Genomic DNA, 20,337 nt, shown 5'->3' with positions numbered 1-20,337 from the left:
GCCCTCAAAAATGTAATGAAGAAACCACGCAGGCCAGCTACTAAAGTGCTTATCATTCTGTGCTTAAAGGAGAGGACAGGAAATTTAATTTGTAATAAAACATGGATGGATATTTCTGGCAGGTTAGCAGCCTTCAACTGTGTTCCCTAAACGGTTGCTTAAAATACTTGAAAATTACTGTAAAAACCATGCCTCAATAGTGGCTGGTGTGTTAAGTTTTAAGCGCTGCTGTAACTTGTAGAAATCCTTCCTCAGGTGGAGAGGAGCTGCCCTCGGGACTGCGACCTCCCCACATCCATCCCATGGCTCGAGGACATGTGGCTCCAGCCAGCTGGAGGGTAGATGTGACTGGGACCTTCTCCAGCCAACTGTGAAAGATCTCAATTTTAACCAAGTCAACGTGATGTCCAAATGAGAAACGGGAAAGCATCAAGAACAACAGACACTTTATCACAAAAATTTAACACGAAAACCACCCTTAATTTCTCATCCAAAAAAGTTTCAACAGAACCGTTCTCACCAGACCAACAACACACCCTTCATACCTGTTGGATCAACTGCATGGAGACCCACACCTCATCACCTGTGATGTTCATGTGGACTGCAAATTATTGTCCCCAAGGAGCTCTGCCCAGAGCCAGCAGCAAGTCAGCAGGCCATCTCGTGCAGAAGTGACCCTGAGTAGCAAGCACCGTCACAGAGCCAGCCTGATGCTATGAAGGCAGCGCCTCTGCGCAGCAAGAGCCTGCGCTGGGGCCAGCCCTGAAGCACCCGACTGCTTCTCCAGGCTGTGGACTCTGATGCTGCAGCAGAGCCCACGCACAGATTTACAAACTGTTGGTTTAAAGCAGGCCATTTTTAAGGATTATCTTCCATTATTCTCTCCCAAAATCATACACTGCACTTGGCTACCACACTTCCCTTCCAACATCATTTTCCCATAAACAGCACCAAGCTCCGCAGACGCTCCCACTTTGATTCCTTTCCTATCAGCAGTTTTGCTAAGAACCATTCCAGCTTTTTTTCTAGCTGGGAATTTCCCAGCTGTCGCAGGAAAAGACTCCACGAAACAGATCACAAGAGCCTAAATACTTTTGCATTTACCTACCTAACTACAACAGCTTGTTTGCCGTGACTGTCCTGACATTGTGTGTTCAGCCCAGCACAGAGATCTTCTCATTAACTCCAACTCCCGCTCTCATCCTGGGGACTGTCAAACAAGACCCTCTCTCTACAAGAGTCAGGCTTCCTAAAAGACTGGATTTCTGTCACTTAAAGTAAAGTTACAATTACAGATGCATCCAGCAGCCTCCATCCATAGGTATGGCAGGAGCAGTATGGTAGGATCTAGAACAGTACCATCCACCTGAACTCCAACCGAAAGCCTTACAGCATTTTAAAAGCATTACAAAGGTGACTTTGTCCCCCAAACCCTTACTGAATATTTTCAACCAGCAGCTGCATTAAAAATCTATGGGATTATCTACACACGCAGATACTGTATAGGGTCATAGAAAGCTGTGCTGGAGTGGACCTTCAGGAGTCATTTTGTTCATCCCCGCAGCAGGACCAGATCTATTTAATTAATAATGAGCAAGAATTGCAGGAATAATAATGAGCAAGAATTGCAGGAATTAATAAATAATGAGCAAGAATTGCAGCTTTAGGAAGCTGAGCAAAATTTGGCAGTGCTACACAATAGCTATGGCAAAGAAATGAATGCAACATTAAAGAGTGGGTTTTGAAATACCACTTGCATGACAAGAAAAAGCAAAATTTTCTGCTCTTTCAACCTGAATTTGCTGAACTGTTGTGGGCTGGGAAGCCACCCTTTGACGCAACCAGCATACAGCTCACATTTTTCAAGAAGATCTACTGCGATAACACGTTCTCCATGAACAAAGTTGCTTTGAAAACAGGTAACACCAAGGTTAACACAAAAAAAGTTTGTCTTTTTTTTTTTTTTTTTTTAAAAAAAAGCAGGAGGATAATTAAGAGCTTATTAAGCTCGACTACAGATTCAAGCACTTTAAGAGCTGGCGTGAAAGGAGGATTTCAGAGCAAATGGACACAGGAATGTCCCACCTGCCTCCAATCCCTTTCTACAGTGATGACCCTCAGCTTAAAGTTTTGGGATGTTTTGAAATGTCCAAAATGCAGATCCAGATGACAGGGTAACGCCCCTGGCACACCTTTATTTTAACAAAGATGTGTCAGTTCCTGATGGATTCTTTTACAAGCTACTTGGGAATTTCCACTGGCTATGGGACAGTAATGCAGCAATTGTTCTCTCTGAAAACACAGAGCAGAGAATGACATTTCAGTAAAGCACACACAAAGAAAATAACTGGGGGTAAAGCTCCTGGTTCTTGGGAATTACCCACCGGATTCCCAACCATCATATCAAAAAGCCACAAATGCCCAAGTCTCAAACTTCACTTTTATTCCTTTTCAAGAGGCAATCACAAGAGCAGCACCAACAATCAACACAGATATTCTTACTCCGATGTTTGTCCTCCTTAAAATAAACACTAATAATAAGTTGAAAGATTCTGTAAACCAGAGCATGAAGTGTTTCCTGCTACTTGCTCCTTCCTTGTAACCAGAAAAATTCCTACACCAGAGGACTCCAATGTGTTGGATCAGGGGCAGGATTTCTGCTAGGATGAGATCCTCCTTTTGCTGTCACCTCAAAAGGACAAAAACGCGAAGTCCCACTTACCGCTCCAAGCATGATCCTGAAAATCAGCCACCGAAAGCCCCAGATGACGATCCTGGAAGGAGGAGTGTGCCGGGGCAGGCGGGAGAGGGTCCAGAGTGGGCAGAGGAATATCCCCAGGAACCCTGTTTCCAGGAGCTGCGATTCCCATCCTGTAGTGCCAACATGTGAGAAATGAAAAAGAAAACAGTTATTGTATAAGTCCTGTAAGTTATCCTTTCACAAATTTTAAACACCCAAGAAGAAAAAAAGAAACTGTAATGCTTTTTAAATTTAACTTGGGGGAACTTAGGTACCTGACACACACATCACATACACTGGGACTTGAGATGCTTTAAGCGTGAATGATGTGTGTCTACGCTTGGTGCATTGGGTTGAGTTGCTCTTCTCCAAGAGTGCACATTGACACTTTTGCTGTTTACAGGGTTATTTTACGCAGCGTGAAGCAAGGGAAAAAATAAGAACTTTTATGAAGCAAAGGAAAATGCGATTTAAGTGCCCTGGGACCTGGCAAGGTGACCCAGGCACACAGCTGATCAGTGCCACTACTGATTCCTGCAGATCAGGGACTGACCAAGCCATTGCCACCAGTCCCACTGGCTTTACTGGATTTGTGCCAAAATGGGGCACTCCTTATCTTCAAAAGATGACGATTAAAATCACATTAAGTCTTACTCATCATCAACGTTAACGTGCAGCCAGAAGCTTTGAATTTTTAATCATAAAGGAAAACCATAATGAAAAAAGTCCAAACTGTCCATCAAGCCAGTTTACATGTTGCTGGATTTGGCAAAATTACTCTAGATTGAACACCCGTAGAGCTGAGATCAAAGCACAGCCTTGTAACCACACAGTGAACCCTGTTACCTGCGATGCCAGACCCTTTGGAGAAGACAGGCTATAACCTACTTCACGACAATCTGCATTTTGCATTTTCTTTTTCCAGCAGAGCACAGAGTATAAATATTGAAATGATTATTCAGGAAGAGCCAGAACACAGCAATGCTGTTTTGACAGGTGAAGTCCAACCTCTACTACGTTTTTAAGTAACAATATACTGATGCCAAAACCAAATTACTCCAACTTTGTCCTACCTCCAATTAAACACTCTTATTTACAAATATTTCTGTGCAATACAATTGCACTCTGAAGCCATTAAAAAAAAAAAAAGACACTAAATGGCACACTAGTGGGGCCAATTCCTGAAAACTCAGCAACCTTGTTGGAGCCATTTAAGATGCTGGTATTCCCATCTACATGTCTACATAAATTAAACCAGATAGTGCCTGTGGGTCACTTGTAGCTATGTTCCTTCCCAAGAGTCCCCAAGCACTTCACTAGTTTTCAAATGGAGCAACAAACTTTGGTCCATAACCCCTCCTTTCACCCAGCCCAAACAGGGAAACACCTACCAGAGAGATTGATTTCTTCCAGCTCCAGTCTGAGACACCTGATTTCACACGAGGTTGAGATTTTTAAAAACCATGATTTGACATTGTCACACAAGCAAAACTATGTTGAATTTGCTTTAAAATATTTGAAGTAGCAGTCATGCAATCTCCTCCTTTTTCTTAATATGCACAAGGTCCTTTAAATCAAAATGTAATGTAGGGTTTGTTGTTTTTTTGGTTTGTTTTTTTTTCTTTTTTTTTCAAAAATACTATTATACATCAAACAGCTATTAAAAAAATCCCCATTCTCCCTCCATATATCCTGTGGTTTCTAGAACAGATACTCCAACTGCCAAAATTAGTGCTTCTGAGAGGAGAAGCGAAGTATATTGTTATAAAAGCAGCTGCAGCAGGAAAGCAATGGCTAATACAAAATGTGAAAGGTTAATTGTTACTAAACCCAGCCACAAATAGCAGTTATGGGTCTAACTGGCACCAAAATGGTAGTATATCTCCTTCGTTTCTGCCTGCACAAGAATCCCACTGTTATCAGCGTTTTCATATGTTAATCACTGTGTTCCCCTGCAGACGTATAGGATGCACGCTGGATGGCTGAGCAGGAAGGCGTACGCCTCTACATCTCCAAACAGCCTTTAGATCCCTACGTATGCATTTCCCTTCGAGAGCAGCATTGCCTCTCACCAAGCGTGACACATGGGCATTTTTTTTAATTTTATTTTTAAACAGAACTCCTAGGGAGGTGTTTGCGTGCGTGGAAGGAAGGGGCACGAAAGGATCGTGCGATCCCGCGTGACACATTTCTTGCGCGTTAAATGGGTTATACGAGCGCGCATCCGGCGTGCAGGGACGCGTGCATGAGCGCGCGTGTCCGAAGCGAAGCCGAAGCCTTCCTGGTATGTGCTGGCCTCCAAGGATCATGAGTTCAGCCTGCACCTGTGCTTCTTGTTCCAAAGCGACAAGTTTGAATCCTGGCACCACCACCACCCGGCTGCGAGTCCAACAGCGTAATCCAACGCGAACCGTGCCAGCGAGGGGGACAGCTCAGAGCCGCGGCGGGAGGGGAGGACCGGAGTAAACAGTGCTGCCAGCTGTTGGGAGAAACCTCTTAAATTACCCGCTGCTGACAACGGGGGCTGGCAGCGGGTGCAGCTAAGCCGGCACCAAACAGGGTTTAACTGCAAGTGCAGCCAAGGACAAACTACGGTCACAGCACCGTTTCAGAAGTCTCTGTCTAAACCTCCTCGGCTTGCGGCTAAATCCTGTCCAGCTCCGGCTGTTCTGCACCCGTCGACGGCAATGGCAGATTTGCTAGCGCAGATGAAGTACTGTGCTGTACTTTGCTCTGCTACTGACCTTCATATCAGATCACGGCAAGTTCCTGCTAAAAAACAAGTTAAGATGCAGATATGCATGGAGAGCCTGATTTATTAACAACCCTCTTCCTGATGGACTGAGTCTCCACAGCTGGTAATGTGGTCATGCAGATCAACTTTCCGTACTAGCACACATCACCCAAACAGTCACACACCCTGCCCTCGGCAGCAGCAGCTCTTTCTCCAGCCTCCATCCATCTTCCTTCCACCCCAAGCAGCTCCTCACCCTGGACCCTTCCCTGCGGCAGCCCTCCTGCTCCTGACCCACGGCCAAAGTTGTCACTGCTTTCCCCTTCCCCGTTTAGCATGGACTCACCCTGACTGCAACTTGTTATTCCTCTTACAGGCTTCATCATGTGCAAACAATGTACTGCTTGATGCTACTCCATAAGCAATGCAAGCACTTGTTGCGGTAGGATTATCCAAGATGCTATGTGCATCATGTTTTCGACAAAAAATTACAGCCAAATCATAAAGAGTTTCAAGGACATGAACACGTTGTTCAACACCACAACTGTATCCACAGTACAGTGTAAAAGGGGGGGCTCTGCTCCATCTCACATTCGCTTTATTGTAAGTTGATATTAGAAAGCAAGATTACAAGATCCATCAACACAAACCTTGCGTTTCTAACTGCTGACTTACAAACAGTTGTTCATGTCTACCCCTTAAAAGCCTCAGACTCAAAATCCTCTGCAATCTTAGACAGGTTTGAGGCCATAACCATGTGTCTGCTGAACACTGCTGAAGTTTGAGCATTGCCACCTTTTAACACCACTTCCGAGGCTCACAAAGCCCAGACATATCACGACATGTATAAGGAATCAACCAAGTCATCACACCTTGGCAGGGAAGACCTTAGGAATAACTGGTACTTAGCTTCTCCCCATCCTTAACCTCCTCTTCTTGCTGCCGAGCGGGCAGTGTTGATGAGATGCATTTGCTGCTGCGGCAGAGCCAGGCAAAGGAGCCCAACAGAACCGCATCCTCCATCTCCACCAAACATACCGGGAACCACGTACCAAACCCTTCTCCAAGCTGCAGAAATTCCCACCCTCGACGGTTTTTAGGACAGTTCTAGCACAGCAAAAATATGGACATGAAGGAAGTCATCTCCATGACCTGGGCAGACCTAGAGGGGGAATCAAATAATCCCCTACTTGGGGCTGTGGGAGGGGAGGGCAGGCGCTGGGTATCGGGGGCTTTAGGAGCATCCGCACGACAGCCGCCGAGCACCGCACAAACCGAGAAACTAGCGGCAATATGGGAATCAAAGCACCAGTAACGGAGCAAAGATCTCTTGCCTGTAGCGATGCCAGTTTATCATGTGCAGCGACATTTCCCAATCGTAGCATTTTTGGAGTGAAACCCGTTTTATAAATGGCAGCAAACCCCATGATATTTAGAGGCATCGGGACTATCTCAGAAAGGCAACTCCCATCCTCAAAGCGCCAACCCACACATCCTCATCGCCTGGGCTAAATCTCGGGGCTCACCTCCGCCCCGGTCCCTCCGGCCCCGGCGCACACTGATACTGCTGGGAACGAAAGGGTCACGTTGTTGACCCACCTGCTCCTGTTTTCTTCAGTTGGATCTAGTCAAATTTCAGCAGCTGCAGAGCAGCACAAAGCGCCCCATTGTTATCTCCCGCGCAGCCGGAGAGGGAGCCACGGGGGTTTTTTTTGGGGAAAAAAAAAATTTGAAATAAAATAAACTGCCAATGGCGGCTGCACTTGCCCCACACGCGTTTCAAATGTTTGTTACATGCTCCGAACTTGATGCAGCAAAATCCATGGTTTGGCATTTTCTAGAGGTCTCTGCCGGGGCAGGGGAGGAGGAGAAGCGGGGAGGATGTGCCGGGGGGGCAGGAAAGACAGGGAAGGGGAGGAAGCAAAAAACAAAACAAAACAAAAGCTTTCCCGTTTCCCTTTTAGGGTTTTCAAATGTTTTTCTTCTTCAAAATTAGATAAACCCTCCAATAGTTTAAATTTACAGCTAGGAAATTTAGCTCAACATCAAGTGATCTCTAGAACCAAAAACCATTTGCTGCTTGAAAGAGGAACTGCGAAAGCCGGCACCGCACGGTCTCACCGAGCCCTTCGGCAGAGACCGTACGCCTTGGCAGGAACATCTGATGCACTGTAGAAAACATTACTGGTGTTTAACATGTAAAAAAAAACAAAAGTCAATTTGGTATGAACGGTCTCCAGAAAAGTCCAAGGCAGTCCCATTATGGCTCCCTATAGAGAGTATTATTTCTAACGGAATATAGATTATATAGCATTATATCATTAAGGTTTCCAATTTTCATCTTTACTATTTACTGTCAAATACCTGATGAAAAAAACAGCCAAGTTATCGCAGCTTGTCCACGGCTATAGAGGAAAGCCAGTGCAACCCCTTCCCACCCAGCCCTGCACGCTGGACCTTCAGCCTTCCCGCATCCCAAACCGGTTTTCTGTTTACATGGACAGTCAGGGAAAAAGCAATGAGGCAGAGAAGGGCAGAAAGCCTTCAGAACTAAATACAAAATAGTCAGGTCCAAAGATAATGAAGTTTCTTATTATCAATTATCAATTCTTATTATCAATTGTTTTTGAGAAAAAAATCATCTGGTCAAAATCAAAACCCATACCTAGCTATGGTAGAAATAGCTCAGATAAATTATTTTTATTAATTCCCCTTCCTAAAATACGGGATAAGGTGAAACAGCAAACTGTCTCTCTTTGTATATACGTATCTACACATAAAATTTATAGAGAGCACGTTTGCATGGCACAGACAAATGCTTCTACAATGTACACGCGTTTTATAGCTCGCGCTCTGCAGCCAGCACGCAGCGGAGCTGGGGAGCGGACAGTGCAGCTGTCTCCCTATGAATATTGTGTGTCAGGCGCCCCGGCAGCCAAAGCAAGGGAGATACCCAATACGGACTGATTTACACTGGAATTAGATTAACTGCGCCTGAGCCTCTCCTCCCTACCTCCCTGAAATTTAGTATGATATAATTTAAGCTATAGCGTTAAAACACCTGTTGAAAATGGTATGGGTTATGCTGATGACTACAGGATATTCTGACCAAGGGCTTTAGTTTGCAAATACTCATTGCAACTACCACGTGCGGTTCAACTGATGCAAACGGACTCGTGTCCAGCAGCGAGCAATGTGCTGAGCAATTAGGTGTTTACCTGCTGGTGTGCTGCCACGGGCACTGGCCCGCTCTTCGCTTCTGCACCCACCGCTCATCCCTATCGCCTTCCCCATCAGGGTCTCCCCTTCTCCTTCACCCTGCCGTCCGTACTCATTTCCCACTTGCAGAAACACAAATCAAATTAGAAAATGCACAGAACTGTACTGGTGTATCAATACTTCTTTTAGTAAGTACGTATTGTCTTAAAGGAGGACAGCCCAGTCAAACCTAGCCCTCTTTTCCAACTGTGAAAGATAAATCTGAAAAAAAAAAAAACCCAACATAGCCATGGGAAATAAATGTTTTTGCTTTTTCCTTATTTTTTTTTAACAAAATACTCTGTAAATCATTACATCTTTCATCATTCATAGCAACAACTTCCTCAAAGCAAAGCAAAGTTCCTAACTATCCTAAAAAGAGCTGCATTGTTTTGAAGTGTCTTGCTAACATGACCTCTAATAAGTTAAAATACTGCGCCTGCCAGCTAACTACAAATAACTTTTCTATCTCCAGCTTGAAATACTGGCCACACTAAAATCCATGGCAAAATTGTCACCAGTTTCAACTGGGTCTGGCTTTCACGCAGGAGTTTCCCATGTCTCGGCTACCACCTGTTGAAACGTGCTGGTTTTTCCTCTCTGCTGAAGACAAGTGCCAGAGGAGTGGGCTCACCGGCCAGCCCCGGGGCAAGGGAAGAGCATCACGGTGCTGAAGACGACACCAAAAACCCAAGTGAGCAGGATCCATCTGCTGCTGTGCCATTTTAGGCTTAAGGAGAGCAACAGCTAGATGCAAAGACCTTAGTCTACAGAGGAAGGAAACCCTTGGAAAGCTGAGGATGTTCAGTGAATCGCTTTAACTCGCTGTGCAGAAGTTCACACCGTGATCGGTCGTGCTCTGCACCCCAGAAGCACTGGGTGCTCCCTGAGGCGTTGCCAGCAGCTGTCCTTCCCCTGTGACATTGCCCCTTTTTGCCTTTTTTCCAGTCATTTTTCCTTTTCCAGAAGGACAACAAATCCATCGGGGGACAGACTCACTCCCCTCGCTCTCTAGCTTTCCAAATATCAGTAAAAAGTAGCGGCACAAAGAGCACATACAAGAAACGTTCAAGTTTGTGTCAAGTTTTAAAAGTTTCCCAGGGCTCCCGATGGACAGGATTTCTGGCGATTCCTAATGGAAAGACCAGGTCTCTCTGCAGTCACACAGTCAGTCTGTAAACACAAAAACCCTGTTAATAATGTCAGAGAGCATTTCTGAATCTCCTCCATCAGCAGGCAGAGCACGCATGCAAGGCTTAACTTTGAAATAATTTAGGTCTTCCAATCAGGGGGAAAGCGAAGCCCAGGCTTTGGCATTGCACACACCTCAGGAGCACAGCAAAGCTCTCTTTTCAACTGATATAAAGCAGAAAGTTTCAACTTTAAGACCTAAAAATACTGCAGAGCAACAAGAATGCTTCTTTTTGAAGTCACCCCAAAAAACCCCTCCAAATTCCGAGTGCAACAGATGCTGACCTCAGAAGCACATCTGAACTAGGACAGAGAAAGGAGGAGATATACTTTAAAAAGGAAGAAATCGGTCCACCACAGCTCTGAGGAAAAGACAACGAGGAAAGACAATGATTTATTGCTTCTCAATTCGGTGGTGCCTTTCACTTACGGATCCCAGAACAAAGAGATATGACTCGCAAGCCGCCTGCCCCGTGGGGTCTTGAGTCTTTTCAGAGCTATGAAAGCCAAAGCTCAGAGGGCTGAAGGACAGCCTTGTCCTGGGCAAGAGCAGATAACCCCACTCCTCCACTCTCACCCCCAGGACACGCTGCTGCCCCGAACACCAACGAGCCCAAGATCTGAACTAGCTTCCCACAGTCAAACGCTGCCATATCCATTTTCCCCAAACACCACCTATATTACATGTTTCAAATTTCTTGCCTGCCAAAGAGATAAGCGACTGGTGATACTTCACATTTCTGCAGCCAACAGAATAGTTCTTGATGTTGTTGGAAGATTTGGAAAAATGTTATTGATAACTTCTGTTCTTAAAGTATAAACCACACAGAAAAAAAAATTTAGCATAAAAACTTTTAAAAGCTTCCAAGTGCTCTCCAGGGTAGTCATTAGAAACTACTTAGGTAACAGGAGGGTGATAACAGTGAGTTAATGCAGCGTTAAATTAGCCCTCCTTCCATGCAGAACTTTAAGTGACAGAGGAATCAGTTGGGAGGATTTTTATTTTATTTTTTAAATAATGAAGTTAATGGATTTCCTGTTTTTAGCTCTGTGGGCGGCTGTCATTTTGAGGGATCCATATATACTGTATTTAATTACTCTGTCTTAAAGTAAGGAAAATAATTTCATCTGTGTTCATATGAACTCACGGGCACCAGCATCTCTCAAGCATGGCCATCAAGGCAAGGAGAACATGCAAGCATTGCTGCCTGTCCGTGAGGGGTGTGTTGTCTTTGGAGATGTGTAACCACAGCAGCTCCTGCTTACTCACTGGACTTGTCAACATCTCAAGCCATCCCTCAAAACCTTCACATGGCCACCAGCCACAAGACCTGTGCCACAAATCTTGGCGAGCTGAGGGGAATGAGCATCAGGAGTGGTTCACAGTCAAGCGATGGCAGTGGCTTCCCAGGGTTCCCCACCGTCCTCCTGCGGGCACGGCTGAGGTTGGTGCTGGGTCCCAGGGCAACCCAACAGCAGGTTTAACAGCTCCTCTGGACTCACCTCCCACAGCGGGGGATTCACCCTATTTTCCCCATAACAGATTATTAGGAGCAGGGTCAATGATGGCCACCAATAAATTTGGACAAAGATCAGCAGGATTTAGGCTGGCCACAAAGATGGGGGGAGAAAAAAAAGCTAGGCATCCTGCGACAGTCCACAAACCATGTGCAACACAGAGAACTTCGTAAATGAAATGGGAAGCGATGCAAGGGACTGACTGTGAAACGAGATGTCAAACAGAGCCAGGAACAAACGCAGAACGAAAGAAGAGGCCAAGGACAAGTGATGCCACCATGACCAGGTGATACGATCCATTTAGTATCGGTGCTACACGTTGCATTAGGGCACGGCAGCGTGTTCCCACTCAATCAATTCTCAGCGGAAGAAAAGAAAGCAGCTTTAAAGGCTTAAAACAAAAAAGCCTGAAGGCAGAGAACAATCCCTGGCTGACGGGAGTTGTCGGAGGGAAGCTTTCCCTGCGAAACCGATAACCTGCCTACTGCGGAGCGCTCTGTTTTCCTTTGAAGCAGCTGGCTCTGGTACTGCTAGAAGCAAGTCTTGATGGATCACTGGTTTGAATCCAATATTGTGATTCCTCCGTTCCCCTGCGCGGAGGGTCAGGTATACACTGCACATACCAGTGGAGACCATCTACTGCCAGGTTCCCATGGCACTAGGAAAACAAAAGGGAAAATATGTATCATCACTAAAGAACTCTGGTTCCTGGGAAAAATAATTAGAACCTGGAAGGGATTTTCTTTCCAATTATCCTTTCTGTGCCGATCGCTTTGAAGTCTATGATATAACTAAAAGCCAGTTACAGTTTTCTGGTGAGTTTTCTCTCTGGAAACCCACACTGATCAGATGAAAAGAATACATGATGGCACAACCAAGTGCACAGAGTCAGGAGGTTTTTGCTTAAAAGAAAAGAAGCAAAACCAGAACATACCCCAAAGGACAAGGAAGGCAAAGACTGAACCCTCACCTACCAAACCAGAGCAGTCAGGGTTTGTTCAGGAATCGGTAGTTATTATACACATTCCTGCTATGTGACTGGAAAAGCCCGAAATCCATCTCGCGTAAAAATATCCCATTTGCTCAGCTCGGAGCTGGTCTGTACGAGCTCTGCAAGCGCAGCGCTGTTCTCTGCAGGGAGGTCTACACAGAAATCCTGCAGCTTCCCTCCGTGAAGCTAACAGCGATTCAGCAACTGAAATTTCTCAAAGCCCCTTTATTGCAATGAATGGTCAAGCAAAGCTTCAGGAGGCTGCAGTGACAGCTCTGAAAGCCTGAGAGAGACGAACCTCAGCTCTCAGCCCTCTTTCACAGAGAAATAGATGTTTTCCTCCCAGCATTGATCAAGAGCTGATTGGGTCAGAAGTTCAAGTCTACCCCAACATGACCGAGATACACCAGGCCACCGCTGTTGCATACAACACACCCTCCCAGCCCAGCTTGCCTCTCCCAGCAGGGCCTTCCCCCTGCTAGCACCCCCCGCTACTCTGGGGATGGCCCTCTGCTCGGCTTTGGTGGCCGCTGCAGTCCGCGTGGTCACAGGACAAACTGCCCCAAGAGAAGAGGCAGGGAGAAAACCGGTGGAAATGAGCACAAACGTTCATTCAGGAAACTTAAGGTCGTGCTGGGATCAGCCAGTGGGGACTCTGACACCGCCTTGGGGCTAAAACTCCTGGGAAGGTCATCTTGCAACTTGGCCTTGCTACGGTGGACCCTTTCAGAGATGGAACGGGAGCCTCCAAGCATCTGGGAGAAGTGGCACCTTATTCCCACCTGCAAAGCACTCTGAACCTTGGGAGGACACTGCAACCAAGGACATGAGGGTCCTTTGACTGAGGGAAAGACACCAAGGGCTTTGGAAGACAAAGCTGAGTTTGAAATACCAAAAAATCCCTTTGGTGCTCGTCTCTTCCAGGTTACATTCCTTCTTATTGTGTTTTTCCTCCTTACTCTCCACCAAGAAAGCCCTACTATGAAGTAGAAAGTCAGCAACTTCCACCTTCTCAAGCAACCTGTTGAACACATTTTATCTTGCTCTTTATGAACAGGACCCCTGCAGTACTGTGCCGTGTGCCTGCAGAGCTAAATTGCTAAACACAGGTGTCTGTTGGGTGTTAAATCTATCTTCAGGCTGCTTTGGCAGCTTAAGAAACCATTAGCAGCTGTTAACATGGTTAGCATGGCAACGTTGAGCCTAACAGCTCAACCAGCCCGCTTTCTTCACCATTTCAAAACTATCATTCCCCACTTGTACACTTGAAGCAAGAACAAATTAAAACCAATACCATGAAGGCACCTGGCAAGCTATTTTGCTAGCAGACAGAAAGCAAGTCTTGAAATAAAAAGCATATTAGACAAATTTTTCCTGCTGTATCATGTGAGATTCCCTTTGCCCTAGAGAGATCACATTCTAGCCTCATGCAAGCACATGTTTTAGCATGAACATTTGCAGGAGATGATAAACACTCACCAAGGGATGACTCCTTCATCGGGCTTCCCCATCAGTTTGAAGTGGACCTCTCATTTAAAATTTTCTCTGCCTCCCTAATTTTTTCCTGAACATAGTGCCTTTAAAACACAACTTGTATACCGAGTAGGGAAAAAAAGGCTGCATAGTTCATTAACCTCAAGGCAGATATACCCATCCAACACCCCAACAGCCACAGGATCACAGGAGCAATAACAAAGGTGTAATCTCAAAGGTGATATATCAGAAGAGCATGAGCAGGTTATGGCCAACTTTTAGGTTGAACGTGAAAGGCCGACCTGGTGCAGGAGAGGAAATAGAGGTCCTGGTAGTAAGAAGGAGAGCAAGGAGATTACAACTTTGCATATTTGCTAGCAGGCACAGCACACTGGTTTCCGACAGGCTGTTCTTACCAGTGCATGGACCAGAGAGACCGGCCATGGTCATGGTCCCACCACTCAGCATAACAAACACGCATCCACATGCAGTTACACGCAACCCATCATCAGATGCCTACAGAACACGCACGCCAAATGCCCAGGAGGCATCATCAGCCCTGTGAACCGGCTGTGGAGCGGGAGCCTGGGGAGGGCCAGTGTTAGCACAGCCTGATCCCACCGACCACGCTCATCCAAGGAAGCGGCAACAGTGCTCGAGCCAAGAGCCATCAGGAGGGAGATGACCACAGATGACCATTTCCTTCAGCAGTGGCGAACTCCAGAAACTACTTTCACCCACACATGGAGCTTTCCGTTACATCCCTGCACCATCTTCTACACTCAAAACCTTTTAAAAGAAGAGCGAAACAAACAAAAAGCAGGATACTATTTATACAAGACAGCATGAGAAAACCACTACAGTACCTATAATATGAATTTTCTGATTCTAAAAGAGGATTTGCTCTGTCTGGAGTGAAGGTTATTTTTCAGGATTACAGTTAGGTAAGAAAATTTATATTGCTGTGTCTTTTAGGACATCCCCTCTGTCCCAGCAGAAGTAAACAAGACTCTCCATTCAGCTACATCACTCTGAAGTAACTCAGCTAACTCTAACGAAGCTTCAGCGATGTAAATCTGCTGTAATTCAGGAATGGTTTAATCCACAGATTTTTCAGCATGATGAGCTCAGAAGTGGCCAAAATGACTAATGGGACCTCAACACCCACATCTGTAACCTCCAAGAACAAAGGAAGAAAGGGGGAGCAGGAGGAAGGAAGACCAAACACGGATCTCAGGAAATCAAAAAGCTGCTTTCAAAACCCGTCCGATTTTAAAAAGATCTGATGGATACGTAGGAGGAAGCAGCAGTTTTTTGGCAATTACGGGACAAATGCCAAAAAGTCAGCTGCATTAGGAAGTCTTTCTCTCCCTGCACAGTACAAAGAGATGAGCAAACACACAAACAGGCAGAAATGCTGATGGTCAGAGACCTGAACTACGTGCCAAGTCTTCCGAGTCCCAAAATCTCCCTGTTGATACAAAGAAAGAGATGGTCTAGATCAGCAATCATTTAATTCAGTGCTTGAACAACTAAACTAACATATAGCACATTGAAAATTACAAACAAAAAAAGAAATCAGAAACACTTCAACATAATTATTTTCAGCAACAGCAAATGGATCTGTAAGCTACTGTTCAGATGATCAATCAGTCTGCAGGAAACATTGAACCTTCAATGCGACCGACCTACCCTGGCGAATCTGCTGCCACATCCAAAGGACAATTTACCAAGACAGCAGAAACAAAACCCACCCACTGTAGAAGCTGGTGTTCTTCCCATCATTACTCATTTTGAAAAAAAGCCAAAAGTGTCCTTTGGACACCTTTAAAGCCAATCCGTTAATGGATTTCAGAGACAGTGAGGGAAGGAGGACGCAGCCGGCGCTGCCCACAGCCAGCACAGGACACAGCCACGCTCAGCCACCTCGAACCAAAACCTGCCATTTCCAGCTTAAACAGAGAAAAGCTAATTAAAATGCTGCAGGCCTGATGTCAAGATTTCAGATGATGACCTCTCCACCTCACCCCCCAGAAACAGTTACAATTTTTAAGTAGCATGTCAAATCCATAGAATTTTATCCTTTTTTTTTTGCCATAAGGCAGCCCCAAACATTGCCCTAATTTTGCCTTTTCTCTTCCCTGTGCCACAGAAATTCCCCACTGTGATCAAATTACTCATCAGTCTTCACGAGGATACACTGAGAGGAGAGAGAAATAATTGCAAGAGTCTTAAGATCTCCGGTCATTTCTTTAAGCTCTTTTCTCAGCCTGTCCTAGTATTTTACTCCCTCTATGAAGCGCAGACGCACAGCAGTTATCCAGAGCAGCTTCCCCCCGTGTCAAACATGAGCATACAGAAGCTCAGCTTAAGACCTACAAAATAACAGGAGTAAATACCCAATTATAATATGCATCTAAAATATAAATTTAGACTTTAGCTGATAAAAAAGGTAAATATAAATCAGACTTATGTTGAGAAACAGCCAGATGTGGCATTCATTAAGTTTTGCTCTTATTAACATGCCATTCACTATGTTTCCTCGCCACATGTATAGATATTACTTGTTAAACTTGAAAATCTCAGACACTGGCAAGAGAGCCGGAGACAGACACCCTTATTAATCTGAACCAGCAGCTGTGAGAATTACTGTGGATTCCATTTTTAGGAATAAGCAAGTTTCAGAGTGGTAAGAAAACAAAAAGATAAAGCAACACAAAGCAGGGTTATTTATTTTGACAGCTGCGGTTTAGTTGTTTTAACTGTTTATGATGGTTCTAAAAGAAACTCTGAAATCCACTTTGTAAAAATAAGGAAGCCTTGGTAACGGCGGCCAGGCCGCGAGTCCAGAGAGGAGACACGGCCGAACCGCGTGTTTTGGGGTCGGCGACACCCGTGGGGAAAGGGGGGGACGCAGCAAAGGGCTCCGGTGCCCCCCCGGGCTGTCCGGTGGGGTCACGGATGCTCCTGGGAGCCGCGCATCCCCCGATGCACAGCCCCTGGCGGGCGCGGGGTCTCTGCCACCCCCCCGAGCACGGGCAGGCGGACGTGACCCTGAGACCCGCTGCCCGACCCCCAAGTCCCCCCAGTTTTGTCAGGGTAGGTGTTAGTGCTGGTAACCGCGGCATTGGGGCACCCGGCTTAAACCCCTACAGGTGTCACCCGCCCGGCCGAGCGAAGCACCCATAGCAATGACCCGGGTTTGCTTTATCCGTTTAAAATGAATATGGACGTGCTTCCCTTCAGCGGAAATTAGAGCTAGCAACACAGACTAGTTAGCATTAATATATTCCAAATATTTAACTCCCATTCGCCTGAAGGGCATGATAAATTACCATTTCTAGGTCCTTTATTTCCTGTGCCTGAAAACGGGTCTTACCTTGATGCACCTTGAGAAGGTCTTGCAACGGGAGTCTGCGGGGAGCGCGCAGGAGGCTGTGCCCGCTGCGGGGCTGCGGCGGCCCCCGGCCCTGCGCTCCCCCCACCAGCCCCGGCCGCTGCTTCTGCAGAGGAACACTGGGATGGGGGGACCGCGCGCGGCAGCACGGGCTGCGGCACAAAGATGCAGCCACAAAGGAAAAAGATGAGGGAAGGAGAGGAGAAAAACTTCCAGAACAACCCAAAATTTATTACTACAGAAATAACAAGGAAACTTCCAACGTTGAGTTTGTTTCTGAACGAACATGATTTCTTAAGTAACCTTTTTTTTTCCTTGAAACTAGAGGAAAACAGACCACCTTCTACGTGTTTTCACCTTCTCATTAGGGGGACCTGTATCCTAGCTCTGATATCCATCAGTAGAAGTTCTGCAGATACCCTAGGACTTCATTAAATAAAATTAAGAACTACCAGGTCAAGTATGCTCTTCATGGCACAGCCACGGTTAACTGGCATTAACTGCACATCTTCTATGAGAATGATCACTGTTAATATTGCCTGAAGAAAAACAAGGTTCTCAATTCCTGGAAGTTATGAACCACCCTATTTTTTGGAAAACACTACGCATTCGTTTTATGGTTGAGAATGCCAGCTGGGATAAATTACTTTCACTTTGCCTATTTTCCCCAACACTTGGAAAATAATGTATATTTTTCTCTGTTTTCTGGCCATTTTGCAGCGTTGTTGCCTACTACTGAACAGTCAATATCATTACATACTACCAAAACATAAAAATAAAAATATTCCTCCAAAAACACTTTCCTGAAAGGAAACTTGCAGAAGAGCCACACTCAGCTTCCAAGGAGGCAGAATTCAACAGTAAACCTGACAAAAATGGCAACTTATTTATTATTTTATACTTTAAAAAAAAATAATCAAACAAACCCCCCATCATTTACACCTTTGGCAAAGGCGGGGCCATGAGTCTGAGCACAGATTTGTTGGTCACGTACACAGGTGAACAACCCATGGTCAACATCTAACAGGATATATAATGACCACAGTAAATTAAATGGTAATGCAAAGCTACTCCTTAAGTCCTCCTGAATCATTGCGTGCACAGTATTATATGCCCTGTGTTTCCTTTTTTCACACTATTTTAATAAATCCAGCTAAATAGAATTATTCAGGTAAGAAACAAATTGTAAACAGTGGTAGTAGGGCAAAGGACAATGACAAATGGATGGCTCAGCCCCTGGCACGCAGACCCAGCACGGAGGTGCTCCAACAGTGGCACTGGTCACCTAATCCTGGGACAAATCCTTCCCCCAACAGAGTTATCAGGGAGTTTGATAACAGCCCCCAGGTCCTGGGGTGGGAGGGCTGAGCATCCCTCGCCCCACCAAGCGCAGCACGGGCTGTGCCCCGCGGGCAGAGGAGGGCGGCCACGCACCCAGGCCCTAAAATCGGCAAGTTCAGTGCCTAAAGAGGGTCCTGGGCAAATGCTTCATTTTCCTCTTTTGCTTGCATTTTGCATGCATTGCCACAGAAACGGCTGCTCTGCCGACCTGTCCTCACCTGTCCCCTCCAACGCAGCTTCCAAGCCCAAATTCATCTGGGACAGGAGCAAACGTTCTTGATAGACCTGAGCTGTCAGGCTCAACTGTCAAGAGAATAATTTGACAGGAAAAGTATCAAGGGAGCAATCAAGAAAATCTTGGAAAGGAAATTAAAACAGATATATGTTCCCGAAATTACAACATCCACTTCAAACTCGTGCTAGCTGAAATCTATATTTACCCAAGGCAAAGTAACTACATAATTGCACTCTGCAGAATTGACTATGCAAGACTAAACACGTGCCACACGCTCTGCGGGAAGTCTCCGGTCTTCCACAACCTGCTTCAGGCTGTGCCATTGCCTCAGTTTACCAGCTCTCCCATGTCCTTTGGGCGAGGTGGCTTTGCACTGTTCAGGTACCACCACACCAGGCACCAAAGCGATGCAGACCTGCTCCCGACCCTCTCCCCAGGCACCAGCGGTGGCACCGGCAGCACCGGCAGGTTTAGAACTGCAGGGCTCTTCATTTCTTGTTTTCTGCCCCATCCATCAAACCAATTTCCCTTGACACGGAATGAAGTACACTAATTATTTCTGTCCCAGGGTATTACACCCCCTCCAGCTGCAGGGGCTGGACAACTGTTGCTGCATCTATAGGGCCACAGAGAGCGGTGGAGGAATCCTGAAGCTCCTGACACAGCAACGTTATGAAGCAACAGCTAATATTTTAAGCCTCACAATTCTATTTTTATTCATGTCTACATCCCATAGTCAGTAACAAAACACAGCAATAAAAAGACAACCCTAAATCCAGTCCCGTCTTTCCTCTCCTCTAGCCAGGAGATCATAAAAAAAACCCAAACCCAAAATAACAACAAACACAAACAAACAAGAAACCCCACCACCACACTCACAGGATGCAATCCTTCATTTTAAATTGTCCAACAGTTTAGCCGGCAAGGCTGTTTTTTCCAGAAATGCATTTTTAAAATCATTAGCTCTTTCCTAGAGCTCTTAACAACCATGATTACTTATTGCTTCTGCTACAACATCAAAACCAATTGCAAATTAATTTTTGGAGATGTTTAGAGCAGGAATTTTGCTCCACTTGTGACCACAGATACTCAGTATTCATTCCTAAGGATGCAGCAGCGTGAAGGCTGCTCACCCAAACTCTGTTACCGAGGGAAGCCCGGATGACTATGGCCTGGCCACCACACCAGTGAGATGTGAAAACCCAGCAGCGCTGAGCAAAGGGTTTTTGCACAGCCAGTTTATCAGCAAAGATACCCTGATGCTCTTGCAGCCTCTGGTCACAGTCCTGATTCAGGTCACCCCAACAAAACAACTCCCTTGCCCCTCTGACGGATCCTGCATCGCGGCTTTCTGAAGACAGACAGGGAGTTGGGCATCCCTGCAAACATCTACCTACAGCAACTCCAGAACGATCCCCCTTCTCCAGCCCAGCTGCAAATGCCGTGAAGCCTTCCTGGT

The 20,337-nt window shown here is 45.8% G+C and overlaps 1 protein-coding gene across 4 annotated transcripts in view; it reads right to left on the bottom strand.

Annotated features, from left to right (window-relative positions):
• LMF1 (lipase maturation factor 1) overlaps positions 1–20,337 on the bottom strand; it is a 240,766-nt gene that overhangs the window by 177,751 nt on the left and 42,678 nt on the right. For all 4 annotated transcript variants that reach the window (XM_075165486.1, XM_075165484.1, XM_075165485.1 and 1 more), the window contains one exon: positions 2,723–2,871. In XM_075165486.1, coding sequence (XP_075021587.1) covers positions 2,723–2,871 — 149 coding nt within the window. The remainder of the gene's footprint in view (positions 1–2,722; positions 2,872–20,337) is intronic.

The sequence above is a fragment of the Calonectris borealis genome, chromosome 16, assembly GCF_964195595.1.
Source record: "Calonectris borealis chromosome 16, bCalBor7.hap1.2, whole genome shotgun sequence".
NCBI classification, from domain to species: Eukaryota; Metazoa; Chordata; class Aves; order Procellariiformes; family Procellariidae; genus Calonectris; species Calonectris borealis.
Note: the sequence above shows the minus strand (reverse complement) of the source record. Positions and strands in the feature narration are given on the sequence as shown.